This window comes from Acipenser ruthenus, chromosome 42 (assembly GCF_902713425.1).
Source record: "Acipenser ruthenus chromosome 42, fAciRut3.2 maternal haplotype, whole genome shotgun sequence".
NCBI lineage: Eukaryota > Metazoa > Chordata > Actinopteri > Acipenseriformes > Acipenseridae > Acipenser > Acipenser ruthenus.
This window is the reverse complement of record NC_081230.1, coordinates 6,738,772-6,761,064: the sequence shown is the minus strand read 5'-3', so window position 1 is coordinate 6,761,064 and position 22,293 is coordinate 6,738,772. Positions and strand designations below refer to the sequence as shown.

Here is a 22,293-nt window from a genome sequence, read left to right as displayed (position 1 = left end):
CTTCCACTTAACTCTCCCCAAGAGCCAACTTCTAAAGTGACACAATGCAATCGGCGAGATAGTCAAACCATTTACTCCAAATGGTCATTTGCGCGCTTCTTTCAGAAAAGGCAAAACGCCACCAATTAAGCTGTCAAACGAGGAAAAAAAGAGTAATTTAATATTGGCTCTGAAGTAGTTATTTATTTATTTATTTATTTATTGGAATAGTACGTGGTTTTGCTTTCAGATTTGGAGTAAATAGATTTGAGAATTTAAAAAAAAATTAACAATATGATCTGTACTGTTAAAAAAAAACACAATATAATAATTTAATGTTAACAGTTGTAACCCTGTAAGCCCATTTCGGTAGCACGTGCTTAGTCACCCCTCCATATGATTATAATTTTTTAGAATCCAGCCTCACAAGCCAAAATTATTATTATTATTTATTTCTTAGCAGACGCCCTTATCCAGGGTGACTTACAATTGTTACAAGTTACCACATTATTTTTACATACAATTACCCATTTATACAGTTGGGTTTTTACTGGAGCAATCTAGGTAAAGTACCTTGCTCAAGGGTACAGCAGCAGTGTCCCCCACCTGGGATTGAACCCACGACCCTCCGGTCAAGAGTCCAGAGCCCTAACCACTACTCCACACTGCTGCTCCGAAATCGTTCATATGCAGTCCATTATATGTACAGGAAACGGAATCTAGTTACATAAATACAGATTCAAATACAGTATTGTAGTTTAACGTATTCAATATCCATGGTTAAGAGCTTAACATTTAGCACGGACATGTGGTCCGGAGTAACCTGATGATAAAAGCAGTGCTTCCATGTTTCATGTTGAGCTGGAGACTTTAATTGGCTATCTGGCAAATTCCTATGTGGATTCTGACAGCCCTAATTGGCACTATCCGTTTTCAACTTCAAGTTTAATTGAGGCTTATTAAGACTGAATGCTGCATAGACTTCTCCCACACTCCCAATCTGCAGCTGTTATCCACAGAAATCGCACAGGAAGTTAATCTGTGTTGCACAGGCACAGTGTGGGGTTCAGTGCACGGTGCAACACTAATATGCTTCCCCACAGTCAGCTCTGTATGACGTGGTTGGATGAGCACGGAGACTAACCTCTTTCTGGATTATGTTCGTATCTTCGTTTTACTTATGTATCAATTGATTTTATTTAAATTTGATGAATGTGTCTGACCGGCTTTCCCTCGATAAGTAGCGGGTCCTCACCCCTTGTTTGTTTTGCTTATGAATAAATACATTTATTATTAACGTTCAATCCAATGTGTTGAATGTGCAGTACGCCTTTCCCGCCATATGCACGGGCTCACTAACAAACGAATGCCAGTCTTGTATCGCAGCGCTCTGCCAAGATTATTCCAGCACCACGGAGAGAGGCATGGAGAGCGCGGGCTATTCATGGTAATACACCGGGACTGTAGTATAATTACTGTAGACTGATATCTCAATGGTATATATTTACTGTTAGTTTGCCTGGTAATGTGGCTCGCAGTAATGTGGCTGCTAAGTTTTCAGTGGTGCCTATCCAGCACCAAGCCCCAGTATAATCAAGCAAAACAGGATGACGTTTATTATAGAGATTCCCTCTTTCTGGCTGTAATGCGATCTAATACAATAGGGTCCCGAGAGTTCAGTAAGGGAATGGTGTCAAATCCGAATAGACTCTCATTAAAGGAGGTTTTAGTAATACAGTTTATAAAGCAACTGCTTTATTTTCAACTGACCCTTTGTGCAAATAAACATATTGAGGAGAGCAAGGACATCGGCATTCACAATGCAGGATATAAGTTCCTTCAATAGACTCAATGGACACACGTCTTGTCAAAAAGTCAAAAGGTATTTGTTTAAATAAACAAAGAAAACTAATTACATGAGTTCTTTCAATTGTGCTCAAATCATGAGCAAAATACGCGGCCCACGCTACCCTGAGCAAAGCCAATCTGACTCTGACCTAACCTTTTTGGGATCCATACAACACATCAAAGTCATATAACTAATAAGAATGGATTCCATTCCCGGTCGTGCGTCAGAATTGTGTACCATTGATGCAATTGAGAACAGTCGGCACAGCGTTGAGTAAATCAAGACTTCAATTGGATAGAAAAAAACCCCAATCAGCCCAAATGACCACTATCTAGCTCATTCCATTATCTGCAAGCCACACCCACCGAGCTTCTTCTGATTGGATAATCCTGGACCCCCGCCACAACACTGCCCTCATTAAGCAGCCCGGTAAACATGCCCTGTGCAGACCGTATGCAAGATTTCAAACCGAGATCCACAACGAGATAGCCGGGGAACCAAAAAAGGCGCAAAGAAGAGAGGACCGGAGTTTTAGACTTTGCCACACACAAAAAGGAACCCTAATCTCCCCAAACGCACCAGCATCAACCGAGAAAGACATCCAAACGCGTCTTTTTAAAAAGGTAAGCAGTCTTAAATAGACGTTTGTAAATACTTATAAATAGCACGGATCGGTGAATAATGTATGTTCTAGATGTGTATTGTGTAGTCTTTTTCAATAGAGTAAGCTACTATAAAGTATTTTATAGCATCATTTGTAGATATTTATTTTTTTTAAAGAATACTAAGTTTTAACAATGACTCTTCCTGTGTTTTGAGTGTCAGTGAATTATATTGCCAGCGGTACAAGAAAGAGAAACACTGTTTCCATTAATGCCTCTGTGCTTGTTCTGTACTGTTAACTAGGAAACAGGTCTTAGAGCACACGCTCCAATGGGATTACACTGAGATTGTCCGTGAATTGTTTAATAGCAGTTACTGTTTTGATTACAACGCGTTTTTTAAAGTCAACAAACGGATCTTTTAAGAAAGCCGGTAAGGTTTTGGTTTGCAAATCCCTTAAACGCAGTAACAGGAGAAAATCTACCCACGCCAGCCGTTATGAATGTTCTTCTTACAAACTCTACTGCCGGTAAAGAGCCACCAAAAGAGGGCTAAAGAGAGAGACTTATAATCCGTTATATATTAGTGTAGTTATACAATCGTCTGCTTTAGTAATAATCCGACTGGTATAGCATCTGCACTAGATCTTCCGCTCTTTCTCCTTGACAGGTTGGCACAGACAAGATGAAAAGTTTCTTCGTGTTGGCAATACTGTCGTTTCTAATGATGGTGAGATCGTGCCACTCAAGTTGCGAGGAGATACAGGAACCAAGTGGCAGCGATTTACAAATAAAGGTAAAACGCGATGCAATCTTCCACAGCTACACTCAGTGCTAAAACATGCGTAAAACAAAAACAATATTACTCTGATGGGCAATATTCTTCTTTTAAAAAAAAAATCATTGGGTTGCTTTAATTTTAATTGAATAGTATGTGTTATATGGTGTTTTAATAGGTTTATTTTTTCATGATAAGTTAACGTTTAAAGTTTGTGCAAAAATAATTTTAGTTTTATAAACGTTTGTGTTTTGTTTTTTTGTAAAATTAAAACAATCCGTATCATGTGGTCTATAAAATGTCAGAATTCTACCTGGATCTAATAGAATTATATTGTTAAAGACTACAACGTCACAAAGCAATATAATTTTTATTAAAATGCTTAATTGTACAAAAACAGCGTTGCGTGTTTAATGTTACGCTTTAATGTTAGAGCGTGTGAACTACGGCATCTGCTCATTTTGGTCGTTAGCAAACACAGTCCTTTCTCGGTTTGTACACATTCGAGTAGTGTGATACAGTAGATACGTTTTTTTTTTTAGTTCTATAATGTCTAGAACAACATAGACCATTATGTGTTTTCAATTTGCCCCAGCAGGATAGTTCGAGCGTAAACACACTACCCCGCTCCTTCTTGAAGCGGTTCTATGACGGGATGAATTATGACGGCTTTGTCGGACTCATGGGCAAAAGAACCGCCGGTAAGCTGCATGTCTTTGGTTACACAGACCAACCCGCGCCCATTCCCGTTTCAGAAGTAGCATTTTAAAAGAACGATTTCAATTCCAACAGTTCCAAACCAGCGACATAACTTCTGAGCTACACTAGTCTCTCCTGCCTACTCCCAGCTGGTGAATTTGACAATATTTATGTGTGTGTTTGTTTTATATAAATTAAATAACCATTAACGTGCATTCCAATGTGATCAATTTACAATACGCGTTTCAACAGATAAGTATGAACACACTAGCAAAAGCTAATTCCAACGGTGTGTTCGCAGCGCTCCGCCAAGTTTTCAGCACCACGGACAGGGGCTCACGATGCACTGGGGCTGAACTGGGCGATGTTAAAAGCTCAGTGATACACACGTACTGCTGTTCAGTAAATTGTGTTCTTTCTTTTTCCAGAGACGGGACTCATTTACATCTATCCCTTTATTGTCCTGAAATAGTTCTACTTGAATTTCCTATTCGCTCCTAAAAAAGAAAGATGTTGCGAATGGGACATTGCTTTTCATCTCTGTTCTGTTTAAACCTATTCCGAGGTCCTGATAACGCAAATCTATTCTCTCAAGTATGTCCTCCGGTAATGTAAACGGATGTGATGAGCTAAGGAGACAAATCAGCCTCGTATTGTTAGTGCTCAGGGCGTATTGAGCTGTACACACAGCCCCTCTCTGTATGCAATTACACGGAGCCCTTCACGGGTAATATCATTAGTAATTGTTATATTTTATTGGTCTCTTAGTTATTACTTTAGAGCTATGTTTTGTTATGAACTTTTCTTCCCCGTGGCCGTGTAAGAATCATTCGAAGGCACAGCAGCGAATGAATTTCATGACTTTTCTATGAAGATAAAATACGCAACGAGATTCATGATGAATTTATGTGGAACATTACTCACAGCTAGCCCGCTGGCGACTCGTCCATTATTAAAACGTGAGCTCAGAATAAATTATGTAAAGAACGAGATGGAGTGACGTCATCAAAACCTTAACCCTTTCAACACCTACAGTACATACCTAAGAAAGAGAACTCCCACTCATATCAACAGCCCAGTAAATTAACCCAAGAACTCTACTTTCAAAAGTTGCTCTGATGTATACATTATATTTAATTTAATTAGAAATAAGTGCGTGTAGTTTCCACGTCATCAAACGCCTATAGGTACCTCCACTGTTTGTTTTCAAACACACTTTCCCTTCACAAAGGTATGTAAACATCTCGAAAGGATTGGAACCATACATTCCAAATTTGTACAGATACCAATGTTATGCAATATTTTTTTTTTATTCTTCCATACAATGTGTAGCCCCTCCTCCCTATCTGAATCGACTGCATTGATTATATATTTAAGGCAGGAATCAGGACTTTCAGTTAGAAAAAGAGATGATCAAAAACATTCCTCTTCAGCCTTACAGCTTTTCAGTGTTGCCGAGTTAAAAACCTAAACACACTTACCACATATGTCTCTCTTCTGATTTTCCACCTGGGATGTATTCTGATCTCAGAAATTTGCCTCATAGTTCTGTGTTAAAAGAAATGTATTTAGGAAGGCATGATGTAACCCGAAATGAACCTGTAGGTTTGTCATTTCATACGTCACGGCCCCTATCATATTTCTTCCTGTAATCTCATTCTAGATAGTACACAATGCTGAACTAGAAGTTAGAATCACAGTGCCCATCACTTAATACAAGTATGAAGCACCTTTCTTACGAAAACCTTCGTAAGAATTGCATTGTCTTAATAACCATGGCTGTGGATACGTATCTGCTGTGCCCTATACACTATAATGCAATTAAGTCATGTCTGTCAACTACCTTCTTCCTCAGCCTTGTTGACAGTCCAGTCTGTTTATATTAGCGGAGGGCAGTAGGGACACAAGCTCAAACTGCTGCAAATGTAGCAGCTGGGGGTTATATAGATGACACAGTCCAGCTCTGTTATGGGGGGGGGGTATTATTATTATTATTATTATTATTATTATTATTATTATTATTATTAATAATAATAATAATAAACATTATTGTACTATTGAGCGATGTGAAAGTTTTTGTCTTAAACATTTATGAAACGCCATCAAAATGATAACATTTTGACGCTATCTGTATTTGATTGCTTTCCAAAAAAAGAAAAGAAAAAAATCCTATAAAGGGTAATGGGTCATTTGGAGCCATTCGACACATTTCTGATTTGCAGAAAATGTTGCTTTTTCGTTTTGTGGGGTCCCTTGGGCGTCAGTGTAAATTTGGTTGCACAGTCCAGGGAGCTGTGCGTGAGAGGAAGCCAGCAGTGTTTGCTGGCGGTTTAAGCCATTCAGTTATTAAGGGGGTGTCATTAAACTTGATAGATTTTTCTGCAGCATCACTCACACAATACCCCGGAGTCAATACCAGACATATTAAGTGCTTGTGCAGTGTCGTTGTAAGGGATAGTGTGAAGGAGCTGTGAAAGTCAAATGTAAGCTTGTGTGCTTGGAGAACGAGAACAAGAACCCTTACATGATTTATAAATGCGACTAAAGAAAACATAACATGATATCATCTTAGAAATAAAAGAAACTCTATTGAACGACAACATGTTGAAGTTGTTTTCAATGTTTCTTGTTATACTAATAGGATATCCATGCACGTATATCTTCCTAACACAATGAGACATCGTTTATACACCTTTAATACCTGCTCGCCTGAGGGTTTTGTACGTTAATCTTTCCAAACACATAGGCATTCTGACACTGGGACGCGGATTATCTCCTGTAAGTAAACGTGTGCTGTAACAAGATCGGACACTTTATGATTTCTCCCTAATTGGAAGTTTTGTCTCTCCGTGTGGATAGATACGTTTCCAGATCCAATTAAATCTTCTCCTGGTATACATCTTTATAGATCATTCCAGACAGCTGTTATTACATTGGAGCTGGGGGGTTCAGCTATTAAAGTATTAAAGAAAATATTCATATTGAAAGCAATCCACATAGCTAATTCCTTTGGAACAGTAATAGCTCTCATACAGATTATTATATCATATTATTTAATTGTTAGCAAAAGAGATGCAGCTCTATTTTCATATATGGAGAGAGAGAGAGAGAGAGAGAGAGAGAGAGAGAGAGAGAGAGAGAGAGAGAGAGAGAGAGAGAGAGAGAGAGAGAGGGGCTAGCATCAAAGCGGGTTTGAAAATGAACCTGAAGAAGACTCAAGTCATGTTCAATAAATATACCACTCCACAGGCAATTGAAGTCAGTGGGATCAACCTTGAAGAAGTCAATAACTACGTATACTTAGGACAGTTAGTTTTGGCAACGGAGAACCAAATGTGCGAAATCAACAGAAGAGCAAAAAATGGGCTGGAGAGACTTTGGAAGATTAAGCATGGTTCTGAAAGGGAAACTACCCTTATGCCTCAAGAGGAAAGTCAATGCGTGCTGCCAGTGCTAACTTACGGATATGAGACCTGGACCCTCAATGCAAAAATTACTCAAATTACAAACGACTCAACGGAGTATGGAAAGATACATGCTGGGAATAACAAGAAGAGACAGGAAAAGGATAAGAGCGCAAACAAAAGTATGCAATGTTATTATAAGAACGAAATGGCAGTGTGGGCCGGACATGTAGCAAGAAGAACAGACCATCGTTGGACCAAGGAGATACTAGACTGGATCCCAAGAGATATAAAGAGACCAAGAAGAAGACCTCCAGGAAGATGGCAAGATGAAATTAGGAAACACGCTGGAGCAACGTGGATGAGAGATGCAGCAGGCAGGCTTGAGTGGAAGAATCTCAGGGAGGCCTTCATCCAGCAGTGGATATATATACACTTGTCAGGATGAGCCATTTTGACAATCCATCTGTTGCTATGCAGCCTGCCAACATTGTGCAAGTCTACCTAGTACTGTGCAAGGTTAGAAAGCAGGGATCTATCTATATTTATATCTAAATCTATATCTATATCAATATAGTAGTGTGCAAATTACTTAGAACACCTCAAGATTGGTCATTTATAGCCTTTATATACCTACCTGCAATTTTCAGTCAGTAAGCAGTTATATAGAAACAGTAGGCACTCGTGTGTGAAAATGTTAGATCGCTTTCTGCTTTAATTAAGCATCTTAATCAACTTCTAAAAAGTCTCCTGCATTTTACCATGTGTGGCTGCGTGATCCTTTTCTCTTCCTATTTTAATTGGATTGCACGTGTGGTCTATTAAAGACATCAATTAAATTCGGCAATCACTAATTTACCTATTTTGACCGTTTTCAGTGGTTTGATTTCATACCCCCTAGCTATAGCTTTAGACAGCATTTAATCAAAGCTAAAAGAAAAACAAATTACATACAATCTAGTTGAACTTGTATAGATATTGCATGCTGCATCATGAATTGATTTTCTTTTTGTCAATCACAATTAATCACACAAGTGCATAATTCTTGTATTCACAAACATTTTTCATATGGCTTACTTCTGATTCATTATTGTCCTGCAGGTTTTTATTTTTAAGATAACCGGGTGCCGAGCAGATCAGAAATTAACAGCAATTTGTTTTGTTGTTTCAGGGTCAAACGAACTGCCACCTCAGAAAAGTAAGTGGCTCCTAACCAGAGTGCTGCATGCAATCACTTTGTCTCACTGCTGAGAATTGTGTGGAACCACGCTGAGAACATATTGCCTGCTGTATTGCTTTGTTAACTCTATTCTGTTGATCCAAAGTGTGATACCAGGGGCTCTATAAGCACAAGGGCAAAGAAAAGGAATAAAACCATTTTGATTGTATATAACTATTAAGAATCAACTTCGGTACAGCTAGGAACACACACGTTTGCAGTGTGAGTGTCTCCTTGCTAGTTTCATGCTGTTAACATAGTCTTATTCCTGCAGCGCAATTGCAATAAGACTCACTTGAGTTTGTTACCTATAAGCTGCACCTAGTCAAGCCCATAATCAAACCTGGAAAAGCTCAAACCGCTGTGCAATGTGATTTCTATTTCCATCTCTGTACCTCAATTGCCAATTAGGCATGATTCAGCAGCAGGAGGTTATAACAATCAAGCTCCATTCTAGCTCAAAATGCAAAACAGGTGTTAAAATAAACATGTTTTTTTTTAATACTGGTAGTGTTTTATTGGCAACTCCTGACAAGGTAACCATTGTCTTTAATGCAAGCAGCTCTACAGGGTGTTCAATGCCACCTGTGCAAGTGCGTGTTGCTTTGTAAGTAAGCCTCAAAGATTGGAAGAGTTTATGTTGCCTAGAATCTGATCTTTCCTCTTCCAGTCACAGAATACAAGAGCTTCAAACACGTTTTTGCGTTTTCAGATACTTGCTTTTGGTACACGCTGGCTTCGTCTTGTGCTTAATTTATAGAAAAAATACACGCAGTAATGAAACCTCTTTGTCTTATACAGGAGATATGCATGATTTCTTTGTTGGACTTATGGGAAGGAGAAACACAGAGAACGGTGAGTTTTGTGTTGAGATTTTTTTATTTTCTGTGCGTTTTGAACTGCTGGAGAGAGCTGACAGTTACGTAAAAGGGGGTTAGATTTTATAAGCATGTTTATTATCAGAAGGTGCAGTTGGTCTGCACATAGTACAGTCCCCCGTCCCCTAAGCTTTCTTTACTGGACAGTCTAATTATTAGAAACAGAAACTGAATAATAAGAGGAAATCGCAAACCTTGGCAACAATACCTTAAAAGCAAATTGTAAAAGTGTGCCCTCTAGTATTACAGCAGACTGAAGGATCACTCTTGTCTTTATTGTTTAATATCAGGCAATCCAGTCCCTTTAAAAAAGGAAACTTTCCCAGAATCAAGAGGAACCATCTTTCCTAATAAGTGTAAAATGAGGTAAGTGTGTGCTGGAATAATGCGGAGGATTCAATACAGTACAGACAGCATATGTGTGGCTCCTTTCTCTTGGGTTTAGTGGCTAGGGAAGGCGTCCCAATTGATTGTATTTTGCTATATATTATTTGGCCACCAGAGGGCAGCGTATTCCCTGGCTTTTCTTTCTTACGAGCGTTTCATTGTTGTTGAAAAATACTTTTAACAGGCTTGTCTATTATTATTATTATTATTATTATTATTATTTTGTGAATTTCGTTTAGTATTTCTTCTCGCAGAATTGCTGACAGTAATAACAACATTTAGAAATATTCAAATAAATCTACTAAATTCAACGACAACGTTTAGACTAAAAAGTATTTTTCAACGTCTGAAAGTGAAAACGTTTGTCATTGCAGCGAAGGAAACAAGATCAGTTTCACCCATTCCAGGTTTTAATACAAGCTAGATTAACCACAGTGTTATGGGTACTGTAACAAGCTCTTATTAAAACACATAGTAAAACCAAACGCAGATCAAACTGCAATGCAATGGGAGTCTTATTTTCACCCTTGCATTAAATGTATTACATTTCGATTAGTATTTCTGAATATGACATTATTCTTCTCACAATAAAATTAATTTTATAATACAATTCATTAATGATAACTTCCAAGGCTCATCATGATGTTTGGGTTTCACGCTAAAATGTAATTCCTTGAAGTCTTGTTTGTAAATAAAGAGGTAGTTTAACCCCTTGCGGTACACAGGAAATTGAGCGGTTGTTCAAACGGTTTCTTCTTAAAACACATCTGTGAGCGACACAAGCATCACGAGGAGGAAACTGACGATGCCAAGATCCAACCCGTCAGTACATTTTAAACCCTGTTTTGTGCATTGCAAAAGATATGAAAGTTAGCATCGTTTTATCTGTGGGATACACGCGTCTCTTGTACCTCAAAGTGTTAGACTGTTCCTGCCGACACAGCAGCCCACGCTGCAGAGATATGAAATGGACGGTTCACAGGCTAATGAGTTAACATTCGTTTTGTCTTTTTCAGGTTTCGTCGCTTCGTGTAGTGCCGAAGTCCCGATCTCATCAGCCAAAGCGCATCATGTTTTCAAATATGAACAATTATTATTTTGTATACAGGAGAGCCCATGTTTGTTGTAAAGGAAAAGTGAAATACACACACACATTCTGTTCCATTGAAAAGCTATTGTAAAAATTATCTGGGCAGTACAGATTATTTCAGTACATAGATACCCGGCTTTGCGTTGGCTGTTTTATTTAATGGTGTAAAACATCATTTTTGATTTAAAAAAAAAAAAAAATCAATAATAATAATAATAACAACACATGTTTTATAAATAAAAGTGAGTACTGCATTTCTTTTTTTTTCTTTAAACATTTAAATACACTGCAAGAAAAAAGGCTTGCATATGTTACCACGTTGTTGTAGCTCAGAGGCTCTACAGTACAGGCGAACAAAATTAAACAGCGGAGGGCAACAACAGATAAGACCATTTAGGGCGAAACCAGAAACCCTTGTGTTGTGGGACAGACAGATTGGGTTCACCTGTCCAGTTCTAAGGATTCTGGTCCCCGTTCCATTTTCAGGGATAACGGCGAGTTGCGGAGCACCAGGGCGTTCAGGTGTGATCCGGTTCAGCTCGGTTCAGGTGTGGTCAGCTCTTGGAGACTACAGCCTGTGCCGAAGTTAGTTAATCACATTACTGTTTGAAACAGGGCGGCCCATGGTGTGATTAACAGCAAATCTGCTTATCCACTTACACGGGATTAAGGTTTACTGTGCGGTCACGACCCTTCATTGAGCTCCCTGCTCAAATTACAAAAAAGCACAAAGCCAACTGGCAATTCTGCACCCAGCTGTACTGATGGGATATGAATCCATTAAAGAGACCCCTATTATAAAGCTTTAACCCAGTCTGGTAAAGAAATCAACAGCAGTCTCTCAACTACACCACTCTGTACCTAGATACATAGAGAACCGCTGACCGCATCCTGATAAAACTTGAAGAGGCCATGAATTCGCTCAAGTGGTTGCGTCTGGCCGTCTGCCTTTACAGATGTATGTATGCATGTCACATTTACAATCCAATTGTCTGAGAACTTGGTTAGAACATAGGGACAGATGAAGGGGCGTGTGTCGCAGTATTTCACACTTTCTTGTTTTTACATACGTGTAGGTGTTGGTGATCTACTTCATTGACGACACAGGGGTGTGTGTTACTAAATATGCCTGTGTATTTATTCTAAACCACTTTTAAATAAGCCTTCTTTGTGAACCCACCAAGATATCCGAAGCCCGGATCTACAAGGCAAAGCTAATTAAGACAGCTGCTGCTTCGCTTCACCCGATCTTTCAAAAGCACTGCAGGGACCGGCGATGCACTTGGACTGGGGACTGAAGAAAGCTCTGGAAAACAAACCACAAGTGCTGAATAAAAACACATTTCGTGCCTGGGTGGTCACACACATTATAATTCAACGTAACACTATTTCTTTGGCGATCAACTGTTACTGGTAACGCTTCACGCCTTGCTTAGTAGCGGTCTGTTTTGGTTTTGAACCCGCGACACAAACACACACAAAAACACAGAGCCATGATTGGTTCGTTTGCTGGAACCCACCAGATGGGTCATTTTAATCTCAAGTAGAAACCTTGCGTTCAGTCAGTTACTCACAGTACAATGTTCAATACATACAGAGGACCGAATGGCTTCATGCCTTTAGTACTGTACCTACCGCACTTCAAAAACTTGTGTTGGCCTGCAGCAAACCAACCCACTTTAAAACTGGCCTTGATATATACTGTGTTGGTACACTTTAGCGAAATGTTTAACTTGAAATAAATGCTTGTGATTTAAAAAGAAAACAGCATCATTATTTTAAAAGTGACTTGCCTTTTAAAGGCGTCATACTTTGAATAATTATCGAATAGTTCTTTAAAAGACATTCTCCATCACAGAATACATTACTAACGTGTTATTTCTGTGTAAGTATAATCATTATTGCACTTTATATCTGAGTCTTCAACCAGGAGGTGCTCCGTGGAGCAATGCTTAGATCATATTCAATATACACTTAAATACTATAGAGTGAACAAACTGTAAAATGCAATGCGGAGACCATCTTTAGCATTGATATTGCACATTAAGTTGTTTGGTTTATTTTTTTAAGAACTTAATTTTCAATTTTTGTTATCTTTAAGATAACGTATTAAGTTTTTTTTTTTAAATAAAAAAATGGTAAGATTTTGGTATAAAAACTACATGGTTTTCTTCCTCAAAAGCAACAAGAGCAGGAAATCAGAAACTTGACACATCTTTAATCAACCATCAAACAGTAACAGAGAGATGCCCAAAGTACCTTGAAGCATTCAGTTCAATTTCAAGCTAGAATAAGTGAATTAAAGTCTCACTCTCTTGTGTTCAAATTAGAAGCCCCTTAATTGCCCTTCATTGCAATACATTTCACCATAAACACCCAACAAGGCAATGAGGCAGCTGGGTTTACAGTGTGAATATAGGCACAGTCTGGCTGTAGGAGACTAATACTGCAAGGATGAGATTACTGTACAATACACTTTGTAAACTAATTAACAATCACATTCTTCAGAACGTTTTGATTTGCACCACTAAAAAATAAAAAAATAATAATAACCATTTTCATGAGAATGATCTGCTTGCATTTGTCCATTTAAACTTGGGTGGTTTGGGCCACTTGATTTTGAAATGTTTCTCTTCATGAAAGCGTATTGTAAACCAATGCTTCTAAACACACTCCCTTTCAGTTTTGATTGAAAGAGGAGGCTTCGCTTAGGCAGCTGGGTTTGAAACGTATTGTAAGCAACATGAGTTCAGAAAAATATGGACGTCAACTAGCAAAGCTAGTTAGTTTCCAAGTGAAGCGTTATTTTTTTTTTTTTCACAGTTTAAGTCTGGGTTTATTTGGAAAAACAAACACGTGTGAACAGACACTCAATAGGGTAGAGCTACTTGGTTTAGTAATACTGCCCCTGCAGCGTAACCCTGGTAGTGCAGCTTCACGGTCTTCACTCTTCATCTTCATCAGTGCTTCTCATGGGACAGGTCCGGTACAGCATCTCTGCAGCTGTAGAGTGTGCAGCGTGTTCACAGTTTGGAGGTGCCGTTCCCCGGGGCGTCCCTCTCTGCGCCCAGCGGGGAGTGCTCTGTCCTGGCGGAGTCTGGCTCCACTCCCTCAGGCAGGCTGGGCTGGTAGCGGTACTGGTAGCCATACGCTCGCAGGTGGTAGGTGTAATACTCCAGCATGTACATCAGCTCAGCATCTACATAGTGGAAGGAGACAGCCAGGTCTGAGCAGCACTGAGGACCCTGTTGGAGCACAAGGGGGACAATACTGAGCACGTGGGGTACAGCTGCATGCAGTGAGGCTGACTTTTCTTACTGTGGAGAACAGCAGCCCACACAAGTCCAAGCAGCTGTTTTTCATTGAAATGGTAAAAGCCCACTCAGCATCAATGACCCTCACGAGCGCACAGCTGGATCCAAATGATCAAATAACCCGTTTATGCAGCTCTATAACCAGCACCTGGTAAAGTGTGTGAAGCAAAAGGATTGCTTTCTAAACAAGAAACTTACCCTCTGAAAGCAACATACTAAATACCTTTATTCCGCTGTGTGGCTTGCATTGGTAGTTCAATAACTGATTTGTCACAAACAGTGCAAAGTGTTCTGGCGAACAGATCTCAAGATGTATTATTTATCATTTCTGGCTGCGATGGCTGTATTTCAATATACAAGTAAGTCAGCTAGATTCGTCAGGCTTTTGTGCTAAAGAACGTCTGCACAGAGTTACATCACAGTTGGAGGAGTGGTTTTCAACGGATGCAGCTGATCTAAAAAATGTTTTGCATTTTGTATTTATACTTGTCATATTATCCATAACTTCGCAACCCTGAATCAGAATTCTATGGTAAAACTTCAAGAATCCGAGTAGACAAACATTTGGGGCTAGTGCTTTCTGCAGTGTGCGAACGCACTACTGAAGTACAGTGAAGGTGCTTCACACATTGAGTATGCTAGTGTGTTAAAAGATTCCCTCCAGGTACGCAAACAGTAAACCAACAGAGTCTCGTGCCAGATGGATGCGGGCCAAGTCAAATAAGCCTTTTAAACATAATCCCTAAACCAATTTATTTTACTTTATACAATGTGTGCGTGTCTATCTTCCAAAGATTGTTTTTCATATTTCAAATTGCCAAGATTTGAATTCTCAGCTCACCACAGCAACGAAAAAAAAAAAAAAAAAAAAAAAAAAAAACCACACACAAACAGAAAACACAATGGTTTTTCAATGAGTAAATATAGACAACTTAGCAGTACTGTTCCTTAGTAGTCATGGAAATAAGACTCTAGGTTTTACTATGAGCTTGATTAGCCACAATCTATAAATAACAAGCTCAGGTGTGTCTTATTAAACTCACAGTTAAACCAGGAATGGATAAAATTACTATGCAATGGGAGTCTTATTCCCATCCCTGTTACTGATGTCTTACCTCAGTTGTTAATTGTTTTTACATTAACCACTTAGAACCATCAGGTACACTTAATAAAATGTACTAGGATAAAGACCATTAAAAGCCAGTTTAACCCCATTCAGTCCCACCTTAGTGCAGTTTAGAGTTCCCACGCATACTCAATAAAGGAGTTCCTTTTTTAATTATATAACTTAATTCCGCATTCTTCAGCTCAACAAAAATAATTCGGGACCGGAAAGGGATACAGCAATCTCTCCCACCTCAGTCAGGACTCACCTCCACGATGGGGTAGTAGCAGTAGTTCCAGTACCAGAAGCTCTTGGCGAATTTCATGGTGAGGTGGTGTTCGGGGACGAAGGGGTGGAAGGTCTCCCGGTGTATGGAGTCCCGCGAGTCTCCGGCCAGCACGCCCATCTTCTCCAGGCACTGCCCCAGGGCCAGGTCCTCCACCGAGGTGGTGTGTGTGCACGCCTTGGTGCGGAAGCCCTCCACAAAGCGACGCAGCGCCTCCCTGCTCAGCACGTAGCCCGCCCCGCCGCTCATGTAGCCCTGCTTGGTGTAGGGCTTGAAGCGCTTGCCGAAGTAGATGGGCTCGTCGGCGGTGTAGTTGGAGAGGATCCAGCGGAGGTTATCGATCACCACGAAGGTGTCGTCGTCCGCCTTGAGGAACCAGTCGGCCTGGTGGGAGTGGTGCTGCTCCACGTACTGGAAGGCTCGGATGGTTTTCCAGTACAGCTGATCACGCCCCTCCTTGGTGCCCAGCCCCACTGTAGGGAAGTCTGGGTCCTCGCGGGAGCTCATGAAGATCACCATGTTGCAGTGCCGGCTCCACGTGGCCTTCACGTGGCGGGCTTTGGTCTCCAAGTTGTCTGGGCCGGTCATGACCCAGCAGAGAATGCGGACCTTCTTGTAGAGCTGGTCCGCCACACGGCTGTCCTCCCCTACAGAGACAGGAGCACACACGTTGCATCCGAAATAAGATTAATGGCATCAATGTGCTTCACATGGTGGGGGGGGGGGGGGGGGTGGTTCTGATTTTTTTTTTTTAGTTTATTCTGGTTTTATTTCTGTACAGACACAGAAGGGTAGGAAGGTGTATAGAATCAGGTTCTACAGCTATGGCCAAAAGTTTTGCATCACCTAGAATTTAAGATAGAGACAGAATTACAAAAGAAAAAAAAAAAACTATGAACAGAATTTGCACCTTTTATTTAACATCATGTAATCAAAATAAATTAAAAATGATTTCACAAAAGTCTACTGGAAGCCATAATAGCAGTACAGTATTTCATGTTAGATTTCGAAATGTCACATTTTTCAATTTGTCAGTTTTCCCATTAACTACAAAGCAGTGTGTAATTCAATATGTTAATGTAACATTCAGCAGGTTTCATTCGACTTTATGAAGCAAAATGTGTTAATTCTATAGAGTGCTGCAACACTTTTGGCCACAGCTGTATTTTGTGGTAAAACTAAGTCTGGTTGGCAAATGTTTTGGCTGAAAGAAATCCCAACCCTAAACGTCTGTCTACGTGACATTTCTAATAGCTGTTGTTCAGAGGTCTGATGGAGCATTGTGAAGTTACGGAGGGTAGTATTTCATCCTCAATGTGTCCCCTTTTTGCTGGAATAGTAAGAAAGCAGGGCAATTTTTAAAATTGTATTTATTTTACTGAAAATACCAAGATAGTCCCTGTGGGGTGGCACCATCTCGAAGCGAAGCATTGGTTTGCATTCACCCGCTGGGTTTCCTACACTCTCAGCTACAAACAGCTCAACAGGTGACCAAGAAGCTCTTCTTAAAACAAGAAGCATACAGAACAAAACTGCACACGAAATGGACCGGACAAGAGTGGGAGAGACGGGCTTGCCTTGGAGGTGTGGGTGCCGGAGACTGATGAGCGCTGATCCATCCACTCTCCAGCTCTGGTTCTCTCCTCCCCACTGTCCTGCTGTGGAGAGGACCTGGCTGTCGAGCTGCAGGCTGAATTTCCTCTCGAACCACACCTGAGTCATGAAGAAGTAGAGGGTGCAGGTACCCACCAGGAAGCCCAGGGAGAAGCAGCAGCGGGAGCTCAAAGCTGCCATGCTGCCCTGGTGATTCGCTCTCTCTCTCTCTCGATCACTCTGTCCACGCTAACCTAGCATTGCTGCAGGAAAGAAGAGGAAACGTGAGACTGCATGGGAAACACAGGGCAGGTATGACAGGGCGGAGGCTGGGTGTGAACCACAGCCGAGCGTCTTAACCACAATGCAAAAGAGACTCAGTTGCATTCCTGGTTTTAGCCCTTTTAACCTCATTTAATCTCACCAACAGGGCACTGAATAACCAGGGTCTGGGTCAAATCCTGTTTTTCAATTCCAATTCCCTTTGTTTTTTTTAAAAAATCATTTCCCATTTCCAATTTCAATTCCCATTCCCTTGTAATCAATTGCAACACAGATCAAAACTGCAAATCAGCAGTATTCTTTATAAATGACTGTCTCAAAAAGGCACTATGTAAGGAAACCAAAACAGAAATTCAGCAGAGTGTTTACTTTATTTAATGGGTAATTTGATGAGGTACATTTTTTTTTCTTTTTTAATCTGGAGAGTTAAATGATACGAATTCCAGCCAATCCAAAAATTAAAGAATATTTGTTTACATTTAATATTCATGAAAAACCCAAGTTATTCCTAGCATTGCTTATATTATTTATGATACAAGAACATGCAGACCACTATTAGAAATCGCAGCCTGAAACACTGAATGAATTACTGCAGATTAAAAAAAAAAAACCAAGAGGGACTTGCTCCGACATGGTAGTAAATATTGCATGCATCACTTTTTGCATTTTCTGGTTTGACATCAAAAATACAGCTGAACAAACTGCAAGTACGATTCTACACAATTCAACACATTTGTTAACCTTACTATGCACTGCTTTAGAATCAAGAAATTCAGTGTATTATTATTATTTGTTTATTTAGCAGACGCCTTTATCCAAGGCGACTTACAGAGACTAGGGTGTGTGAACTATGCATCGGCTGCAGAGTCACTTACAACTACGTCTCACCCGAAAGACGGAGCACAAGGAGGTGAAGTGACTTGCTCAGGGTCACACAATGAGTCAGTGGCTGAGGTGGGATTTGAACCGGGGACCTCCTGGTTACAAGCCCTTATCTTTAACCACTGGACCACACAGCCTCCTGTGTATAGAAATATGGATTGCTGGGCTGATTCGGATAACGTCTCAGGAGGTGACCCTGCGCGCAGGACTGTCCCAGCAATTACTTTTGTCCAAGATGTCCAAATGATTTTCATTCCTTTACCCAGGATATCACTGGATGCCTGGACTCTTTTACAAGCAAATGCAAATGCATGCCAGCAAGCAAGATCAAATGTAGTGCAGTAACGAGAGCCGTGTGTTGCAGGTCATTATAAAAAGAACTTGGGTCAGTACACCACGGGCTGCTACAGCAAATCTCCAGGCAGCTCCTGCGTTATTAAACAGGGTATAATGCAAGCTAATTGGGTTAACAGTACAGCGTTAAGATTCACACTCCACACAGCAATGTACACGTTGTGTAAAATGAGAATCCCAGAGGAATTCTGCACGGTTATATTCTACGTTCTGCAGGACACCATTGCAGCTCTATTCACTTGATTTAATTTATTTTTTGTCTCAGTCTTAAAAGTCTAGGTGATGCACAACTTTGGCCATTTTTTGCTTCTTGCCTTTTAATAAAGTGTTCTTAATGCTTCTGTTATTGTCGACAATCAGCCGTCTGATATTCGGTTGGGAGATTAGTTGCTGATTCCACCTCTAGCGGTTTCTTATTGGAATTTAACAACATTCAAGGCAGTGACTTATCCCAACAAAACGATCAGAGAGCTGCTAATGACTGCAGTCTGACATGATCAGGCTTGTTTATTTTGGAGGCACACTCTGTGCAGCTGTGGACTGTGATTCTCTGAATGACGATGATCCATTTTAATAGGTGTTCCGTGTCAGCAGCTATACAAATATCATGCCCCACAAACAAACCCTCAAGGATTACAGCGCAGACTGTAGGAATAAAACATGAAAGACCTGCGGCTGAACACCTCCCCTGAGCGCAGAAGCAGGCGGTCACATGCAGAGCTGGCTCGAGCATTTCAAAAACCAGCGGACACAGAAAACAACAGCAACAATCGTCTGGGTTGTGCTTGGTAAGGGACAAATAAATAAAGAAAAGCAAATCACAAGAAACGCGTTGGCGGCAAAACACCTATTCAGGTAATTTCAGAGACTGGAATACATACTCTAAAAACTAGTAAGTCATTAAATCGTAGGACAGCGCGGTGGAATTAAATGAACAATCACTCCACCCTGCAATTAATGTTCTAGTGTTATTCTATTCGAATTGAGTTTCAAAAAACGATTCGATTCTGTGCAACTAAAGGGACGGGCCTCGATGGGCCAAATGGCCTCTTGTCATTCCCAAACTTTTCTTGTGTTCTTCAAACACAGCCCAATGGCCCATTTGAAGATTACAGTGTATTACTGACATGAAAAAACTGGCTCACACAGCAAGCAAGCATCTTAACCACTATGCAAAAGAGCTGGGCTCATTTGCATTCATGGATAGAGAGCTATCAACCTCACCGGCAGGACAGAGTCTGTAGCGGCAATATCACACAACATCGCCAGGTATTTACACATTGACATATTTCTTGGAGGGTAAAAAAGACTGTCCTTTTTTGTAAGCTAAAGGGCAATTACCAGAAACAAAACAAACACAAGCTGGTGACATTTGAATCAGAACCGATAACCATGTAAATCATTAACTAGCCATGAGATAATAACTCTCAGTTTCCATGAAAAACAAAACAGTGCAATCATACTTTGTCTTGTGATATATGTACCACCAGTTATCAGACTGCGTCAGCCGGCACTATAAACCAGACCGCTTTGTGTAAGCATGTGACCCTGCACTGAGCAACTGGGATGCGAGTTTCACTCTAAATTGCTAGTTATAAACTGCGTTTCACTTTCTTTTTTGAACAGTGAGATAGGGTCTGCATTTAAAACTAGATCGGTACAGGTTAAATACAAACTGTATTAATAAATTCTGCACCTTGTTTTCGTGTGAACCTGAAATGCGGGGTTGCTGCGTGTGCTAAGTAGGTACATTCCTTCCACAAGTGGCGCACCAACACACGCTGTAAGGTCAGCGTTCAGTTCAGGGCTATACACACACCACGAGTACATAAAAAAAAAAGACGACAACTTCATGAAAAGTAAACACTGTCTCATTTTGTGGAGACTAAATCAAATAAATACAACATGTATTGGTGAGTATGGGTGCACCACACAGTAAAAAAAAAAGGAAATTTAACAGTGACTGGTCATCTGGTTTAACATGTAAATTATTCATAAAGAATACATCTAAACATATTTATTTGGAAATACTGAATAAATTAGTTTAATATAATATACTTTTATTGATTTTCAATTAATAAAATTCTCACTTATTGTGTGAATGTGAAATTTAACAGTGACTGGTCATCTGGTTTAACATGTAAATTATTCATAAAGAATACATCTAAACATATTTATTTGGAAATTCTGAATAAATTAGTTTAATATAATATACTTTTATTGATTTTCAATTAATAAAATTCTCACTTATTGTGTGAATGTGAAATTTAACAGTGACTGGTCATCTGGTTTAACATGTAAATTATTCATAAAGAATACATCTAAACATATTTATTTGGAAATTCTGAATAAATTAGTTTAATATAATATACTTTTATTGATTTTCAATTAATAAAATTCTCACTTATTGTGTGAATGCGATTATTATTAGTATTGGTCAATATTATTAAAACAAAGAAGCGTAATTTTACAGAAATACGAAACCGGTGGGTGGCGCGCCCCGTCACTTAACGGTTTAACGGAGATAGACATACAATCAATTTTCAAATGTTCTGCTATTTCTTGCTACTGGCATCATAAACATTTAATTAAAAAAAAACCAACAACCATACATACCGTGGCATGTTCGACTTATAACTCCCAACAACCGCTACTTTTAAAAAGAAAAGCTCCGTTATATTTATAAATACCAATGGCGTCAGTACACCACCAAAAGCAGGATGCATTTCCTTTTATTTATATTATGAATTACAAAAACAATTAATTAACAGACCACCATAGCAAAGCACGCACCGCCGGGTTGAACTTATATGTTACATGCAGACCGTCACGTATCACCTGCTGATTCTATATCATGCTCACCTGTGCGGCTGCTTTTCACTGTCGAAACTACAGGTCTACCGCCATCGAGTATTTCATTATGCAAAACAGACCGCGCCATTGGCCACAAACACCAGCTCCGCTACAAATTAGTGTATTTACATTTGAAAACTGCCGTTATGTGGGCTAAAAACGTCGCGTTCAGGATGAAATATGCTATTTACAGTTTTTTTTTTTTTTTTTTTTTGCGTTAGCACAGTCAGCTCGTCTCCATTTCCTTCCTTTTTCTGACTCGTTGCATGCTATCCAGAAGCATTTACTTGCATGTTTGAACCACACCAGTCTTTGAACACAACAGTTCCGAAATGCCTCTCTTTGGTTTCGGATACGCGAGTTTCCGAATCAATCACAAATTAAATCCCGCCTCCTGATGAATTCTGGTTGACGGTTGGCTCGTCGCTGCTTTTAAACATTCGTCACGCCAAGATAGCGAAAAATGTAACCGCAGTATTGAGGTGGGAGGTGGGGGCGGCAGAGGGCACAGAAGTAAATTGCGTTTGTTCCTCTATTTTAGTTTTAGAATATATTTTTAACACTTGACGCGCGTTTTCGGACCTCAATTTACGAGTTAGCAAAGAAAAAAAAGACAATGTTTTCATTTTTATGTGCTAAAAGTGCCCCTCCCCCCAAACCATTTCGGTTTACTTTTAGAATCCTAAAGTGAACGTCACAGGTGGCCAAACTCATCAGTCGGACATACATGCCTGTGTAG

At 39.9% G+C, this 22,293-nt stretch overlaps 2 protein-coding genes across 4 annotated transcripts; one reads left to right on the top strand and one right to left on the bottom strand.

Annotated features, from left to right (window-relative positions):
- Positions 1-2,173: 2,173 nt before the first annotated feature.
- Positions 2,174-13,049, top strand: LOC117966928 (tachykinin-3-like). Its single transcript, XM_034913847.2, has 7 exons — positions 2,174-2,451; positions 3,101-3,226; positions 3,807-3,909; positions 8,483-8,509; positions 9,332-9,385; positions 9,699-9,774; positions 10,812-13,049. Exons 2-7 carry the CDS (start codon positions 3,116-3,118, stop codon positions 10,828-10,830), a joined length of 390 nt encoding a protein of 129 aa, XP_034769738.2. The 5' UTR covers positions 2,174-2,451; positions 3,101-3,115; the 3' UTR covers positions 10,831-13,049.
- A 34-nt stretch (positions 13,050-13,083) lies between these two features.
- LOC117962369 (glycoprotein-N-acetylgalactosamine 3-beta-galactosyltransferase 1-A-like) lies at positions 13,084-21,952 on the bottom strand. Of its 3 annotated transcripts, none has more exons than XM_059011448.1 (4): positions 21,564-21,952; positions 17,168-17,446; positions 15,573-16,237; positions 13,084-14,130 (listed from the first exon to the last, which is right to left on the bottom strand). In XM_059011448.1, the coding sequence occupies exons 2-4, from the start codon at positions 17,382-17,384 to the stop codon at positions 13,909-13,911; spliced, it is 1,104 nt and encodes a 367-aa protein (XP_058867431.1). In that variant the 5' UTR covers positions 17,385-17,446; positions 21,564-21,952; the 3' UTR covers positions 13,084-13,908. The 3 variants fall into 3 exon arrangements, with proteins under 3 accessions (XP_058867431.1, XP_058867432.1, XP_058867433.1); XM_059011449.1 differs by lacking the exon at positions 21,564-21,952 and adding an exon at positions 21,318-21,492; XM_059011450.1 differs by lacking the exon at positions 21,564-21,952 and adding an exon at positions 19,371-19,474.
- Between the last annotated feature and the right edge of the window lie 341 nt (positions 21,953-22,293).

Bases quoted from the DNA above. Each gene is read 5' to 3' on its own strand.
- LOC117966928 (XM_034913847.2), top strand. From the start codon at position 3,116: ATGAAAAGTTTCTTCGTGTTGGCAATACTGTCGTTTCTAATGATGGTG. The intron at 3,227-3,806 runs GTAAAACGCGAT...TTGCCCCAGCAG, and splicing joins GCAGCGATTTACAAATAAAG to GATAGTTCGAGCGTAAACAC. The intron at 8,510-9,331 runs GTAAGTGGCTCC...TGTCTTATACAG, and splicing joins CGAACTGCCACCTCAGAAAA to GAGATATGCATGATTTCTTT.
- LOC117962369 (XM_059011448.1), bottom strand. From the start codon at position 17,384: ATGGCAGCTTTGAGCTCCCGCTGCTGCTTCTCCCTGGGCTTCCTGGTG. The intron at 16,238-17,167 runs GCAAGCCCGTCT...CTGTCTCTGTAG, and splicing joins CCGGCACCCACACCTCCAAG to GGGAGGACAGCCGTGTGGCG. The intron at 14,131-15,572 runs GTGAGTCCTGAC...GTGCTCCAACAG, and splicing joins GCTACTACCCCATCGTGGAG to GGTCCTCAGTGCTGCTCAGA.